The sequence below is a fragment of the Mesoplodon mirus genome (assembly GCF_964341445.2).
Source record: "Mesoplodon mirus genome assembly, contig: HAP1_SCAFFOLD_928, whole genome shotgun sequence".
Lineage (NCBI taxonomy): Eukaryota > Metazoa > Chordata > Mammalia > Artiodactyla > Ziphiidae > Mesoplodon > Mesoplodon mirus.
In genome coordinates this window covers 50926-67691 of record NW_028295117.1, presented here as the reverse complement: position 1 = coordinate 67691, position 16766 = coordinate 50926, and the positions used below count along the sequence as shown (strand labels likewise).

Here is a 16766-nt window from a genome sequence, read left to right as displayed (position 1 = left end):
TCCACCCTTGTGAAGCCAGGACATGATACAGCAGTTAGGAAAAACCCCAGGCTGAATCAAAGCACAGAACAGCTTCCATATGGAATGTTGGCCACGCAGGGGTGCTATTTACTTCTTCAAATCCTCATTATTTAACACATTTCTCTTATACTCCTGATTCTGGGACTAGCCTAGGTGGTCTCTGTCAAACCCCACCTGCCAGCCTTGAAGTTCAGCACACTTCCTCATTTTTATGCCTTCTGAGGGGATTGCTGTCTGTGACTGGGGAGAGCAATTCAGGATACACATTACTATGCGTTCTCGGAATTCATCCTCAGGTCTTAAATGGTGTGATCAGCTGGACAGTGTCTCCTGACCTTGAGAAGGAGCGATTGGCATTAGGAAGCACGCTGAGCTGATGCTGCCCTGCCCTTAGTCTCTAGACTGCTGCTTGGTTCCAGGAACGAGGTAAGAGAATCATCATAGCTTTTCTGAGGGCTCTGTGAGCAAGGCCTTGATGAGGCTGGAAGAGAAGACAGCTGTCGTTTGATGAGCACCCATTAGGTATTAAGTTCCTTCCATTCATTGTCTATGTAAAACTTTCTAATAAACTTCATGAGGTAGGCATTATACCCCCATTTTATAGATGAGGAAACTGAGGCTGGATGGGTACATTATTTGTCCAAGGTTATACAGCCCAAAGTGGTGAAATTCGGTTTTAAAACCAGGTCTGTCTCTCTCCGCAGCTCCAAATTCTCTTTCTTCATGTGATTTGCAAGATAGAGCCCCTGCCCTTGTAGCATTTGTAACTTGCTTAAGGAGACAAGATTCCTGAAAGTATGTTTAATAAAAAGAGGTGACAGCAACTCAAAGTTGATGAAAGAGAGCTACTTTTATTGACACGGGAACGGCCACAAGATATTGCTAAGTAAGGAAAAGCACGCTTGAGAATAGCAAGGTAGGCTCCAGTGGAGGCAAACAGTGAGGTGTATCGTGCCCCCTACCCAGATCAAGATAGCCCAGACGGCTTCCTCACGTCTTCTGCCAGTCAGCCTCCTCCCAAGGGTCAACCACTGTAATGATTTCTCTTACTATAGGTTAGTGTAGATGACAAAGAAAATAATTTAGTATCTGCTCTTTTATGTTTAGATGCTTTTACCACATTTTGTCTGTGAGGTTTATCCATGTTGTTACGTGTAGCAGAGGCTTTTTAAAATTGCTGAGTACTATTCCATCGACTGAATATACCACTGGTTGATGGATATTTGGGTGGCTTCAGATTTGGGGCTTTTGTAAATACTATGAACGTTCTTTTACATGCCTTTTGACTGACCTATTCATGTATATCTCTTGAATATCTATAGGTAGGTAGATACATTGATATAATTTTATATTAATTAATTATTAGATGAGTGGAATTGCTGCATCATACAGGTTAGGCATATGGTTGGCTTAGACAGATACTGCCAAAAGTTTTACAAAATAGTTGTAATGAAGTATCCTGCTTCCAGCAGTGTATGAGAGTCTCAGATACTTTGCAGCCTCCTCCTTCATAGTCTTTTCTAGTTCCCCGAACACGGATTGAACCCATGCCCTCTGCATTGGAAGCATGGAGTCTTAATCACTGGACCACCAGGGAAGCCCCTGGGTAGTCTTTTTAATATTAGCCATTCTGGTGTTAGTATAGATGTAACATGTTATGGTTTTAATTATATTTCCCTAATGACTAATGATGTTGAGTACCTTGTTCATATCCTTATTGGCCATTTGGATATTCTTTTTGTGTAGGTAGTAGCGTTGGGGTGAGGGTTCTAACTGTGCCTGCAGGGGCTGGCATGGTTTGAACTTCCACTGGCACCAGGAGAGTGAGCCTGCAGGGTTTCTTACAAGCCTGTCCAGGTGTGGGGCAATAGGAGAAGAGGGGGAAAAGAGGCTTGAAAGCTGTTAGTGATCAAATATCAGTAATGAAGTTATACTCTTTATTACAGTGTTGCTCAGATCTGTGGTGATAAGATAATAAATCTGAAATAGCCAATACTTACGTTGTTGCCTACACTTGGAACACAAGATAAATAAGTATGAAAATGAGATACTGATTATCTTAACTCTCTGGTCTGGACCAGGGAACTAGCCTTTAAATGTGGTATGTCCTGCTTGGCTGAGCTGTGACTGTTTTACAGGTGAGAACTAGTGGTAGAATTTCAGAAAAAAAAAATGCAGCCGTGACAGAAGCATGGAGCCTTGACTCCCCAAATAGTAATAAGCTTAAAGAATATGTCTTATGTAAATTATTTCTTCTCAATTCTCAGAGACTGTGGAATAGAGAGGGAAGGCATCATATTATATTTGCTTTTATAAGGAATATAAATGTTAATTAGCTTGCCCATAGTTACTGCTTTCTGGAGCAGTAATTTCAGACAAGGATTTTGAAATACAAAGTCAAAGTGTATTTAAACATTTTAATAATGATTTAATTATTTTAATGTTAAAGTACATGCTGACCATAAGGTGGTTTACAGCCTCATCCCTGGTCATGTGCCTTGAGTCTAAATTTTCTCTGACCTGCCATTAGAGACAAAGTTTAAGAATTACTGCATAAGGGATGCACCTCTTAATAAAACAAGGTCCTAATGTTCCAGAAACAAAGGGAGCCACCTGGAGGGCGCAAAGGGCAGTGGGACTGGCAGGCCCTAACTCACCCCTCTATAATTTGTTGTCTTTCTCTTAGAGTTACTGAATTTTCTCCTCTTTGACAGTGTGTCTGACCCTTAGTTTACTCAGATATGGTTCCTCTCTAGCCAAGGCAAGGACAAAAATCCATTTTACACTTTTCCCCAATTCCATGAGTGGTGCAGCCTAGATTTTGAGGCTTACTTTTTCCATCTATAAAATGGAGACTATAACATCTACTTGTGGGGCCATTATAAATATTTTTAAAGAAATTAAATGCGCATGAAGAAACCTTGCACTATATACCTGATCATTGTGGATGCTCAGTAAGTGTAGCTAATTACTCATTGAATCCATCCATTCTGGAAATTGATATAACTGATATAGACTCCGAGCTTCCTTTAGGCAAGGGTGACTAACCCCCTGGTTTGCTCACTACTGTCCCAGTTTTAGCACTGAAAGTTTAGCATCCCAGGAAACCCCTCCTCAGGACACAAAAAGTCCCAGTTTTGGGTGATGGATGCAGAAGTCTGGGGGAGAATATAGAACCCCACAAGGCTACCTGAAAAATAGGGGCTGAAATCAATACGATTTTTAGTGTCAGATGGATATGGCATAGATTATCTGCCTTCTGTAGTTGCTGTTGCTTATTTTTTTCCCTTACCATTGATGCAGGCAACCATGATTTATGGTTCACAAAACTGGAGCATTCATTGTAACGTCACTCCAAATGATGTGTCTTAAATGTCCACCTTAAGTGTGTTGTAATCATGAGCACTAACAGTCTATTTTTCATTTTGCTTGTGGATTAACTATTGGACTTTGTATTGAGATAGTGCTAGTTTAATTTTTGACACTGAATATCATGACCATGTTTTCTAAGAGTTCAGATAATGAAAACAAGAATGATTATCCTACCAGTGCCAGTATGACACAGACATCACTGAAAAAGAAGGCTAAATGACTCATTTTTTTATTGAAATATAGTTGATTTACGATGTTGTGCCAGTCTCTGCTGTTCAGCAAAGTGACTCAGTTATACACATACATACATTCTCTTTTTTTATATTCTTTCCCATTATGGTTTATCCCAGTAGATTGGATATAGTTCCCTATGCTATACAAGAGGACCTTGTTGTTTATCCATTCTAGATGTAATAGTTTGCATCTACTAACTCCCAGTCCATCCCTCTCCCTCTCCTCTTCCCCCTTGGCAACCACAAGTCTGTTCTCTATGTCTGTGAGTCTATTTCTATTTTGTAGATAGGTTCATTTGTGGCATATTTTAGATTCCACATATAAGTGATATCATATGGTGTTTGTCTTTCTCTTTCTTAGTATGATAATAACTAGTTGTATCCATGTTGCTGCAAATGGCATTCTTTCTTTCTTTTTTATGGCGGAGTAGTATTCCATTGTATATATGTACCACATCTTCTTTATCCATTCATCTGTTGATGGACATTTAGGTTGTTTCCATGTCTTGGCTATTGTGAATAGTGCTGCTGTGAACATAGGGATGCATGTATCTCTTTGAATTAGAGTTTTGTCCAGGTACATGCCCAGGAGTGGGATTGCTAGATCAGATGGTAATTCCATTTTGAGTTTTCCGAGGAACCTCCATACTGTTTTTCATAGTGGCTGCACCAACTCACATTCCCACCAACAGTGTAGGAGGGTTCCCTTTTCTCCACGCCCTTTCCAGCATTTGTTATTTGTAGACTTTGTAATAATGAATGACGTGGAGCCTCTTTTCCTGTGTGCACTGGCCATCTGTATGTCTTCTCTGGAGAAATGTCGATTAATGTCTTCTGCCCCTTCTGCCCATTTTTCGGTTGGGTTGGGTTTTTTTGGTTTTTTTTTTTTGAGTTGTATGAGCTGTTTGTATATTTTAGAGATTAAGCTCTTGTCAGTTGCATCATTTGCAAATATTTTCTCCTATTCCATATGTTGTCATTTCATTGGTTTCCTTTGTTGTGCAAAAGCTTGTAAGTTTGATTAGGTCCTTTTTTGTGTGTGTGTGTGGTATGCGGGCTTCTCACTGTTGTGCCCTCTCCCGTTGTGGAGCACAGGCTCCGGACGCGCAGGCTCAGCAGCCATGGCTCACGGGCCCAGCCGCTCTGCGGCATGTGGGATCTTCCCGGACCGGACACGAACCCGTGTCCCCTGCATCGGCAGGCGGACCCTCAGCCACTGCACCACCAGGGAAGCCCAGGTCCCATTTTTTTTATGTTTGTTTTTATTTCTATTGCCTTGGGAGACTGACCTAAGAAAACATTGGTACGATTTATGTCAGAGAATGTTTTGCCTATACTCTCTTCTAGGAGTTTCATGGTGTTGTGTCTTATGTTTAAGTCTTTAAGCCAATTTGAGTTTATTTTTGTGCATGGTGTGAGGGTGTGTTCTAATGTCATTGATTTACATGCAGCTGTCCAACTTTCCCAGCACCACTTGCTGAAGAGACTTTTTCCCCTTTTATATTCTTGCCTCCTGTATCGAAGATTAATTGACCGTAGGTGTGTGGGTTTATTTCTGGGCTCTCTATTCTATTCCATTGCTAAATGACTTATTTTAATGACAGATTGAAGGACGTGTACATCTGGATTAGGGCAGTGAATAACCCAACAGAGCATACTGCACACTGTGGAGAAAAGTTCTGGACACTGGAAGTCCAAGATCAAGGTGCCAGCAGGGTTGGTGACTGGTGAGGCCTCTCTCCATGGGTTGCAGACGGCTGCTCAAATGACCTCTTCTTTGTGAGCATGTGGAGAGAAAGAGAAACCAAGCTCTCTGGAGTCTTTTCTTATAAAGACACTAATCCTAATGGACCAGGGCCCCACCTATGACCTCATTTAATCTTAATTACTTCCTTAGAGGCTCCATCTCCAAATACAGCCACACTGGGGGGTTAGGGCTTCAACATATGAATTTTGGGGTTGGGGGCACATTCAGTTTGTAACAATGTCCTTCTTTAATTTGGAAATATATTAATGAGAGTGGAGAAAAGTATTATAGCAAAACAATTTATATGCTCTTTCTCCAAAGCTGTTTGATGATCTTTGAAGAGGCCACAAAGTCTGAAAAAGGATGAACTGAGTACATCTGAGTCATTAGATGTTATGGATAGGTTGCAACAAAAACTCATACAAGCAAAAAATGACTTGATATTTGGAAGTAAGACTGCTTTAGAACTCCGAAAAAGTGTCACCAGAAAAGGGTAGCCAGTTTAAACAGGACTTTCTCAATTAATTAAAAAAAAATTTTTTTTAATTGAAGTATAGTTGATTTACAATGTTTCAGGTGTACATCAAAGTGGTTCGTATACATATAGATAGATAGATAGATAGATACTTGTATTCTTTTTCAGATTCTCTTCCATTATAGGTTATTACAAGATATTGAACGTAGCTCCCTGTGCTATACAGTAGGTCCCTCTAGATGGTTATCTATTTTATGTATAGTAGTGTGTATCCATTAATCCCAACTTATTTATTAAAACTGTAACTGATTTAGAATTTAATTTTACAACTTCAGATTATCTCTGTGCTTTAAACTATTTTCCCTGAGAAAGAGAGGTTTAACTTATGATGACATCCAACATGCTTCAGAGTGTTTAAAAATGATGGACATTTCAGACATAGATAGCCCATCTGATGAATTTACAGATGCAAAGTAACTGACTGACAAACAGCTGCTCTACCAAAACAAACCTGTAGATACAAAGTAGATGGACATTTTTGGAGAGCTGGAAACTAATTCCTATAAGTTTATAAGCCTGCTGTTGCAGGTTCATAAGATAAACCTAGTAAGTAGAATCCTGTTTCCCATGGTCAAATGCCTTTGTTGAGAGGATATTTAGCTTGATGTTATCACACTGGACTGATGCTAGGAATCAATGAAACATACACTTGATAAGAGCACAGCTACAGGTCAAAGTAAAGTTTATCTTTGACAGGAGAGTAAAAATATCCTACTATAGTATGGGATACAAGGAAGCATATTGTTATTTTTTATTTTTTTAATTTTTTTGCGGTACGCGGGCCTCTCACTGTTGTGGCCTCTCCCGTTGCGGAGCACAGGCTCCGGACACGCAGGCTCAGCGGCCATGGCTCACGGGCCCAGCCACTCCGCGGCATGTGGGATCTTCCCAGACCGGGGCACGAACCCGTGTCCCCTGCATCGGCAGGCGGATTCTCAACCACTGCGCCACCAGGGAAGCCCATGTGTCTTTTTGAAATAGGATTTTCTGTGGATATACTCCCAGGAGTGGGGCTGCCGGATCATTTGGTAGCTCTAGTTTTAGTTTTTTAAGGAACCTCCATACTGTTCTTCACAGTGGCTCTTAACCAATTTCCATTCTCACCAAAAGCGAGGAGGGTTCCCTTTTTCCACACCCTCTCCAACATTTACTGTTTGTAGACATTTTGATGATGGCCATTCTGACTGGTGCGATGTGATAGCTCGTTGTCATTTTCATTTGCATTTCTCTGATAATTAGCCACGTTGAGCATCTTTTCATGTGCTTTTATTTTTTTCCCCTTAAACAGTGTGAGTAAAAGTTATCTCTTGAAATGGGCTTCTGGAAAGTCTTCCCATTTTTGAATTCTTCTTCGATGACCTACCCCAGCACGTTACTTGAGGGCAGGTATCACCTAACGCCCCTCAGGCCTTGTGAACATTAAGTACCCAGCAGCAGCAGGTTTATAGCTGTTGTTACAGGAAGCGGCCACAAGGCGGCAGGATTTCTTCATGCTCCAGTGTGGTGACTCAGGCAACCAGAGCCTTAGGGAAAGTTGTGTTCCTGGCTTGTAAAAGAGAGGGGAGTGTGCCAGCACAAGGACTCAAGGGCTTGTGCCTCATTCCTTTTTCCCCCTTACCCTGGCAGATGCCAACCCCTGCATAACCACTCTGCTGAGGGTGCTGTCGTCCGTACATGGGGCTACTCTAAGGAAGGAGGCTGGAGGTGGGGACCTTACCACTAGGGGACCTGGCGACCAGGTCCCTTGTTAACGCTCTTTGAGCCCAGAGGGTCCACCATCTTTGGGGTGCAGTAGGCTTGGCTTAGGTGTAGGAGGGCCTGCCTGGATCTGGTGATCGTAGTCCCATCTAGAGGGGACGGGGCACTCTGAGTCCGGGCAGGGCTCCTTTGTTGGCACGTCCTCCCCGCTGGCTCCCTCAGCACCAGCGTACTCCAGCCATGGGACCCAAGGCTGCTCAGGCTCCAGGGATGTGACACCAGCCCAGGTCACTAGGCCTGAGGGTAACAGAGTAGGCATTTCTTTCCTTACTTTTTTTTGTGTTGTTTTTCATTTAACTTTTACTTTAACTTGGAGTAGACTTGATTTACAATGTTGTTTTTGTTTTAGGTGTACAGCAACTTGATGCAGTCATAGATATCCATATGTCTATTGTTTTTCAAATTCTTTCCCCATTTAGGTTATTACAGAGTGCTGAGTAGAGTTCCCTGTTCTGTATAGTAGGTCCCTGTTGATGATCTATTTTATATGTGTGTGTGTGTGTGTGTGTGTGTTAATGCCAACCTCCTAATTTATCCCCCCTGCCCACCTTTCCCCTTTGGTAAACATAAATGTCTTTTTGAAGTCTGCCAGCCTGTTTCTGTTTTGTCAAGTTGTCATTTGTATCAATTTTTACATTCCACCTATAAGTGTTATCCTATGATATTTGTCTTTGTCTGACTGTGTTCACTTAGTTTGATCACCTCTACATCCATCCATTTTGTTGCAGATGGCATTATTTCATTTTTTTAATGGCTGCATCATATTTCATACATATGTACACCACATCTTCTTGAGCACCTAACATGAGCCAAGTATTATTGTGTGGAGTTTATATTCTTTATCTCAATGGTATAATAGCTCTCTGTAGTAAGGGGTTATTATTGTCACAATTTTTTTCCCCATAAACAAATAAATAAATAAGTTTATTTATTTAGTTAGTTAGTTAGTTAGCCTGTGTTGGGTCTTCGTTCCTGCACGTGGGCTTTCTCTAGCTGCGGCGAGTGGGGCCTACTCCTCGTTGCGGTGCACAGGCTTCTCATTGCGGTGGCTCCTCTTGCTGCGGAGCACAGGCTCTAGGTGCGCAGGCTTCAGTAGTTGTGGCTCGAGGGCTCAGTAGTTGTGGCTCACGGGCTCTAGAGCTCAGACTCAGTAGTCGTGTCGCACAGGCTTAGTTGCTCTGGAGCATGTGGGATCTTGCCGTGTCCCCTGCATTGGCAGGCGGATTCTTAACCACTGCGCCACCAGGGAAGTCCTAGTGTCAGAATTTTACACATGAATACGTGGGGGTATACTGAGAGGTTTGAATTCAAATTCAGTGAGTATGTCTCCACGTGTGACCATGGTTGCACCACTTTCATTTTTCATCTACCCCTATTGCTGTTTTGTGCCCCACTCTAGGTTCTTGAGGTAGGTATCCCAGGCTTCTCTCTCTTCACTACTCCTGGCCCTGCCGCTGAAAGACCTCCCGTGACCTGGCTCCATACACGGAGCCTGGAAGGGCCAGTCGCAGCCTCTGTCTTCCCTTCCATACTCAGAGCTGAAGATCTTACTCAGAGGCCTTACTGGTGAGGAGTCAGACACTTACAGAAAATAATAGGAACAAAAGACAGAAAAGTTGGGGAAAGCAACTTTAGAATTTATCAGAGCCTGGCGATGGGGAAGAAGGCTAGAGAACCATGCTGGCTGGCAATCGATGTTACCTAAACGAGTGTGTATGTGAAGATCTGATCGTTTATGTAGCAGAGCCAACTGTTGAGATAGGCATGTATGACAAGAAGCTGATAGCTGCTTGGACTTGCTAAAAATTGAATTAATTTTAAGCAATACAGTGTTTAGTGAGGAGAAGTGGCTATGCCTCAGTATATTTCCAATGCCAAGAATATGCTGGTACCTAATTAGGCACCTGAGTCTTGTGCCACCCTGTGATAGAATCTGCATTGCATGCCATCCATGCCAGGAGAACCAACCACCAGTCCAGCAACTGGAATGGATGAGAAGCCCTCAAATGGACACTATAAGGTGGAGGGTTATTGAGATAATACCTGAAACAATGTCCTGAGAGCACCGCGTTGCTGGATTTGACTTTAATAAAGCTTTTGCTCCAGGCATATTGATACCTGAGAAAAGCCTGTGTAATTATAACAAAATTAGAAGTTTATTTTTTCTTTATTGAGTGTTGTAGTACAATGGGAACTGACCCAGCAAAATTTGTTAACATTGCTAGAAAGTGGGTTACGTCCTTCTAAATTCCACTGCATCTACCAACTTGTAGGCAATAGGGATATGGTATGACCAATTCAAATTTTATATTTTAAAATGCCACTCAGAAATGTTTAACTTAATATGATGATTTGAGCACAGACATCCAACTCTCTAATTCCCCATCCTTGTGACTGATCTTGTCCTGAAAAGAATACAAAAGAGAAGAGAACAAATAATACTACCTTTTGCCTCAATTCTTAAGGACTTTTCTTCATTCTTAAAGACTTGTGTAGATGGATGTGAATTGATCGTGAGGGATGACTCAAAGCCTTTTCTGAGAAAGTTTCTGTTTCTTAGGCAGCAAGTAGAGGAGATTTGAGCAAGGTTTTATTAATGTCCCTGAGTTTGGAGGAGCTAGGAGGGCATACTGAGTGACTGTTGAGGGACCAGATGAGAATGTCAGTATTTGTTGCAATAGCTCAGTAGTAATAGAAGCTCTATTAAACAAAGCCAAAGATGGACAGGTCTTCTCTCTGACTATCCTATTCTGAAGAATGGGACAAAGAAGGAAAGTACACACAACATGGCCAGATCACAGGGCTTCTCGGTCAAAGAGAAAACTGATAAAGCCAGTACCTGGTGGGTTGGCCTCATCAAATGTGAGAGACACTCTGTAGGTTCCCCTCAATTCCTGAATTCTGGTCGATCTTTATTTTTTTTGCGGTACGCGGGCCTCTCACTGTCGTGGCCTCTCCCGTTGCGGAGCACAGGCTCCGGACGCACAGGCTCAGCGGCCATGGTTCACGGGCCCAGCCGCTCTGCGGCATGTGGGATCTTCCCGGACCGGGGCACGAACCCGTGTCCCCTGCATCGGCAGGCGGACTCTCAACCACTGCGCCACCAGGGAAGCCCTCTGGTCAATCTTCGAATGGAAAAGTTGACTTGTATCAAACAGTCCTGGAGTTTACTGTCTGTGGGGAGGACCGCTCACATGGGCAATGAGCTCATATTGTCATTCACCAAAGAGTCACTTATTCTCTCTGTGGGAGGGTTATTCTTTTTTTTTTTTTTTTTTAACAGTTCACTGATTTTGTTCGATGAACAAACATGTCCATATAATCAATGAAAACCATAGGATATATAAAATAATTTAAGAAATGTTGGGAATTAGCAGCACCATCTGTTATTGACATAGCAAGAAAAACTTCACATATTTTATGCAAACACTAGAAGAGGATATAACTACTTTTAAGACCCACTAATGCCACTGAATGTCCAGGATGATTGAGAAGGGCATCTTTTTAGGCAAACCTACCTCCTTCTACTTCAAAGATTTGGTGAGCAAATCTGATGATTAATGTTTAGAAAAAATGCTACTGAAAGAAATAAGAGATACTGCATAGTATTTTAATTAGGACAAGGAGACTAAAACCCAGCTGCTTTTGCATGGCTCAACACTTCTGCTTCTATGAAAAATTTAGTTCTGAATTATGAAATCAGAAATAAAGAATAATTTTTAAAAGACACTAGTTGTCTCTAAGAAACATTAAGTGGAACACAGGTCACTATGAAAATACATCACTTTTCCAGTTTGCTTCATAATTTACTTTAAAAAGTTGTGTAGCTTTCATCACACGTGACTTATACAAATGTCTTAATAAGCATTTTTAAAAGTTTAAATGTATTTCTAAAATCGAATAGATTCTTTTGATTTTTTTTTAAACCTTTAGCCCTGTTGTTACATTTACTGTGTATCAGTGTAAGAGACTGAGTTTGTGTGAAGGATACAAATTTACACACATTTTATAGCAACTTATACCCTAACATCTACAAAATTCACAGGTATAATACAAGCAAGTACAAGGCCAGGATAAAACTGTTGAATTCCAAAAAGTCAAACTGTATACTATTTTTATTTTGTCCCCTTAAAAAAAGTTCAGCTTCGGCACCAAATTCATAAAGCCCTCTTAGAAGTCTGGAAAAAAAAAATTCCAGATATATTTCAGCAAACACAAACAGTTTTTCTGTGCTGGTGAAGTAAAGGATTTCCCATTTTCTTCTGGCCCCTAAGTCTGCGTCACATGGTAAGTTTAACAGAGTTCTTTCGCCGTGAGTTTGTGGGGAGGCTTGCAGGCTGAGCACCGCTGCTTCAACTTAAACCATTTCGTCTATGCTTCTTCACAAGAGGGCCAGAGTTGGATTCTTCTAATGTCCTTTTGAAGTTTGTTGGAGGGGTTCTTTCAACTTCTTGAGCTTTCATTTGACCTGGGATCGACATCTCTAAGTTTTTTTGGTCCATGATGGTGTTTGTTGAATTGGTAGGCACAAGGCCAACTGACAGGCTATTATTCAAAGAATCATGTATCCTTAAAGTCAGGGCTTTAGTGCAATTTTCTTCAAGTGGCTCTGGATCTTTTGAGGATATGACTGCAGCCTGGACATTCCCTCGAGCTATCTCAGCTGCGACTTCTAAATAATTCTCTGAGAAGGCATTACTACGAACAAGAGCAGGTATGTGGTCCTTAGAGTTCAGCCTTGGCCATGGGTCCTCCTCCAGTGACTTGACTGGTGGTGTAGAACATGGAGAAGGAGTCATCACGCAGGTTTCTTGACTATTATAGGAAGGGCTATCAGTCAGGTTCAGGTAGAGCTCGTCTCCATTGGTGAAATCTCCCTGAGTGCCCACTCCTGGAGAGATGCAGATTACTATGGCACTAGTATTATCCGCTCGAAGCCTACGCTGCCTCCAGCGGCCTAGAGCTCGATTCACAAGCATTTTGGCACAAGACTGTCCATGCTCACCCATCAGGTATTTTATCTCCTCTTGGTCCTGGCACATTGAGATGGCATCTTGAGGTGGAATCATATTCCAAAGACCATCACTCCCCAAGATAATATACTTGTGCTTCTGGGGATCAAGAGTGTGGACACTTGTGTCTGGTTCAGGTGACACCACAAACTCACCACTGAAGAAATCATAGCTCCAGAAATCACCAAGTGCTCTTGCTACTGCCAGAAATGGAATCTGGTCAATGACTGTGCTCCTTCTCACAGGTCCACTGTGAGTGAGCCGAGGTCGTTTCCAAACTACACGATTCACCCCAGACTTGTTCATCACGCTCCCCCCAAGTGCTTCAATTCGTTCTCTTTCCTTGGGAAGTTCTGGCTTATGGTCCTGTGTCACCTCCACCGCTCTGACAAAATCATCCTTTGGGTCATCCTGAATTCCAAGAACCACCCCTGAGTCACCCACATGAGCTACATACATCTTCAGGCCCCGTATGATGACCACACTGGCAGTTGTCCCTGACGTGCTGGGAAGACCTTTCATAGTCTTTGGCCATTCTGCCAGTTTCTTCCACATGGCGAGATGACAAGCGAGGAAGCCTTTGCGGATGGCAGCGCACACCTTCGCCGGCTCGGAAGAGGTGAAGCCCTTCTGCTTCTTGATGAAACCCCACAAGTGCTCCCGGGCAAACTGTGCCGCCTCCCGCCCGCCGTGCCCGTCGCACACGGCGAAAAAGGCCACTGAGGAACGACGGCGACAGCAGCAGCCGGGAGCCGGCGAGGCCCCGGCGTCCGGCGGCGCGTCGCAAGCCTCTCGGGCTGCCACCGCCGGGCCTTTCCCCGAGATTTCGCCGCCAGGAAAAGCCAGCGGTGACCGCTGCGGAGGCAACGGCTGAGAGAGAGACCGCCGCGGCGAGGGTTCTTCTTCAGCCGTGGGCTCGGGCTCCACCACGATCTGAGTAACGTCCTCCATGTGCTTCCTCCCGCCCTGGTCTGAGAAGACGCTCACTCCCAGGGAGTACAGCCCCGCCATGGCAGGCTGGCCGAGATCCCGCCGGTCCCACGCAGCCCGCCGAATGCGGCAGCGGGATGCACACTCTGCGCTCGCCGGCCAACTATTGTTTATCTTCGACTACGTCGAGAAGGGGGAGGGAGCGGTCCCGGGAGGGGGAGGGGCGCGCACGAGGTCGAGACTTGTCCGCCAGAGCTGGGCAGAAGCGCCAGGGGGAAAGGAGCCGACCAGCTGCGTCTTCGCAGTGCGCCTCCCGGGAGGGTTACTCTTCACACTCTGTTGAAGTCAGGCTTGGCCATGAGACTTGTTTTGGCCAATGCAAAGTGACCCTGACCCAGCCTCATGCACAGCATCCCGTTCCCTTTGAGTAGAACGCCTCCCCTTCCCGAGTTGCCTACTTAGAGAGCTGCTACTCATCCCAAACAGTCAGCTGGCTCAGAAGCCTTAGCCCACCTATTCAGGCAGGTGTCAAGCAGCCTGCTCATTCCTTTGTGGTAGCTCTGGTCATATTATTCACTTCCACACCTTCTCTCTCCCACCTGGAGATCCTTGTGGGCAGAGGATAATGTTCTAGTCATCTTTGTCACCCTGGCACCTTATACAGTTCATGGCACATAGGAGATACTTAATAAATCTTGGATCAAGTGAGTGAGTGAAATGATTTCTGCAATCAGTAGTTACAGCATATATTGGACAGTTCAAGCACGTCAACATTCATTTATTCGGCAGACATTTATTAAGCTCATTCTTTGTGCCAAGCATCGTGATAGGTGCCAAGATTACATTTGTGAATAAGTTAGTCCTGGCATCTGTCCTCATATTGCTTAGGAAACCTACGAGAAGATAGACAGCCATATACAGTGGAAGGCAGGAGTCTGGCAAGAAATACAGTTTCATGAATCCCACCCACATTGAAAGATCAGAGAGCAGAATATAGGAGTGGGGTGGGGGACTTCCCTGGTGGTGCAGTGGTTAAGAATCCGCCTGCCGTTGCAGGGGACACAGTTTCGAGCCCTGGTCCAGGAAGATCCAACATGCGGAGCAACTCAGTCCGTGTGCCACAACTACTGAGCCTGCGCTCTAGAGCCCTCAAGCCACAACTACTGAGCCCACGAGCCACAACTACTGAGCCTGCGTGCCACGACTACTGAAGCCTGCACGCCTAGAGCCTGTGCTCCACAACAAGAGAGGCCACTGCAGTGAGAAGCCCGCGCACCGCAATGAAGAGTAGCCCCCGCTCGCTGCAACTAGAGAAAGCCCACGCGCAGCAACAAAGACCCAGCGCGGCCATAAATAAATTTATTTTTATTTTTTAAAAAGGGCCTTCCCTGGTGGCGCAGTGGTTGAGAGTCCGCCTGCCGATGCAGGGGACACGGGTTCGTGCCCCGGTCTGGGAAGGTCCCATATGCCGCGGAGTGGCTAGGCCCGTGAGCCATGGCCACTGAGCCTGCGCGTCCGGAGCCTGTGCTCAGCAACGGGAGAGGCCACAACAGTGAGAGGCCCGCGTACCGCAAAAAAAAAAAAAAAAAAAAAAAAAAAAAAAAAAAAGGAGTGAGGTGGGGCTTGCTCAGGTTAAGATCTGTACAATGCCTATGGCAAGAGGTTGTTGAATTAATGCCTGTTATGAAGCTAGGAGGCCCTAGAGGCACAGTGGGCTCAGAGCCACAGATCTTGGTGAGGAACAGATTATGGGAACAACTGTACTCATTTTCCTGAATGTGTCTTAGTTCTCTCTCCACCCTTGTGAAGCCAGGACATGATACAGCAGTTAGGAAAAACCCCAGGCTGAATCAAAGCACAGAACAGCTTCCATATGGAATGTTGGCCACGCAGGGGTGCTATTTACTTCTTCAAATCCTCATTATTTAACACATTTCTCTTATACTCCTGATTCTGGGACTAGCCTAGGTGGTCTCTGTCAAACCCCACCTGCCAGCCTTGAAGTTCAGCACACTTCCTCATTTTTATGCCTTCTGAGGGGATTGCTGTCTGTGACTGGGGAGAGCAATTCAGGATACACATTACTATGCGTTCTCGGAATTCATCCTCAGGTCTTAAATGGTGTGATTAGCTGGACAGTGTCTCCTGACCTTGAGAAGGAGCGATTGGCATTAGGAAGCACGCTGAGCTGATGCTGCCCTGCACTTAGTCTCTAGACTGCTGCTTGGTTCCAGGAACGAGGTAAGAGAATCATCATAGCTTTTCTGAGGGCTCTGTGAGCAAGGCCTTGATGAGGCTGGAAGAGAAGACAGCTGTCGTTTGATGAGCACCCATTAGGTATTAAGTTCCTTCCATTCATTGTCTATGTAAAACTTTCTAATAAACTTCATGAGGTAGGCATTATACCCCCATTTTATAGATGAGGAAACTGAGGCTGGATGGGTACATTATTTGTCCAAGGTTATACAGCCCAAAGTGGTGAAATTCGGTTTTAAAACCAGGTCTGTCTCTCTCCGCAGCTCCAAATTCTCTTTCTTCATGTGATTTGCAAGATAGAGCCCCTGCCCTTGTAGCATTTGTAACTTGCTTAAGGAGACAAGATTCCTGAAAGTATGTTTAATAAAAAGAGGTGACAGCAACTCAAAGTTGATGAAAGAGAGCTACTTTTATTGACACGGGAACGGCCACAAGATATTGCTAAGTAAGGAAAGGCACGCTTGAGAATAGCAAGGTAGGCTCCAGTGGAGGCAAACAGTGAGGTGTATCGTGCCCCCTACCCAGATCAAGATAGCCCAGACGGCTTCCTCACGTCTTCTGCCAGTCAGCCTCCTCCCAAGGGTCAACCACTGTAATGATTTCTCTTACTATAGGTTAGTGTAGATGACAAAGAAAATAATTTAGTATCTGCTCTTTTATGTTTAGATGCTTTTACCACATTTTGTCTGTGAGGTTTATCCATGTTGTTACGTGTAGCAGAGGCTTTTTAAAATTGCTGAGTACTATTCCATCGACTGAATATACCACTGGTTGATGGATATTTGGGTGGCTTCAGATTTGGGGCTTTTGTAAATACTATGAACGTTCTTTTACATGCCTTTTGACTGACCTATTCATGTATATCTCTTGAATATCTATAGGTAGATAGATACATTGATATA

The 16766-nt window shown here is 44.0% G+C and overlaps 1 protein-coding gene across 1 annotated transcript; it reads right to left on the bottom strand.

Moving 5' to 3' along the window:
• Positions 1–9914: 9914 nt before the first annotated feature.
• Positions 9915–14759, bottom strand: LOC309797724 (protein phosphatase 1D-like). Its single transcript, XM_082646160.1, has one exon. It carries the CDS (start codon positions 13687–13689, stop codon positions 12019–12021), a length of 1671 nt encoding a protein of 556 aa, XP_082502286.1. The 5' UTR covers positions 13690–14759; the 3' UTR covers positions 9915–12018.
• Positions 14760–16766: the final 2007 nt, after the last annotated feature.

What these genes read in the sequence shown, in the direction of transcription:
- LOC309797724 (XM_082646160.1), bottom strand. Translation starts at nt 13,689, where the DNA reads ATGGCGGGGCTGTACTCCCTGGGAGTGAGCGTCTTCTCAGACCAGGGC.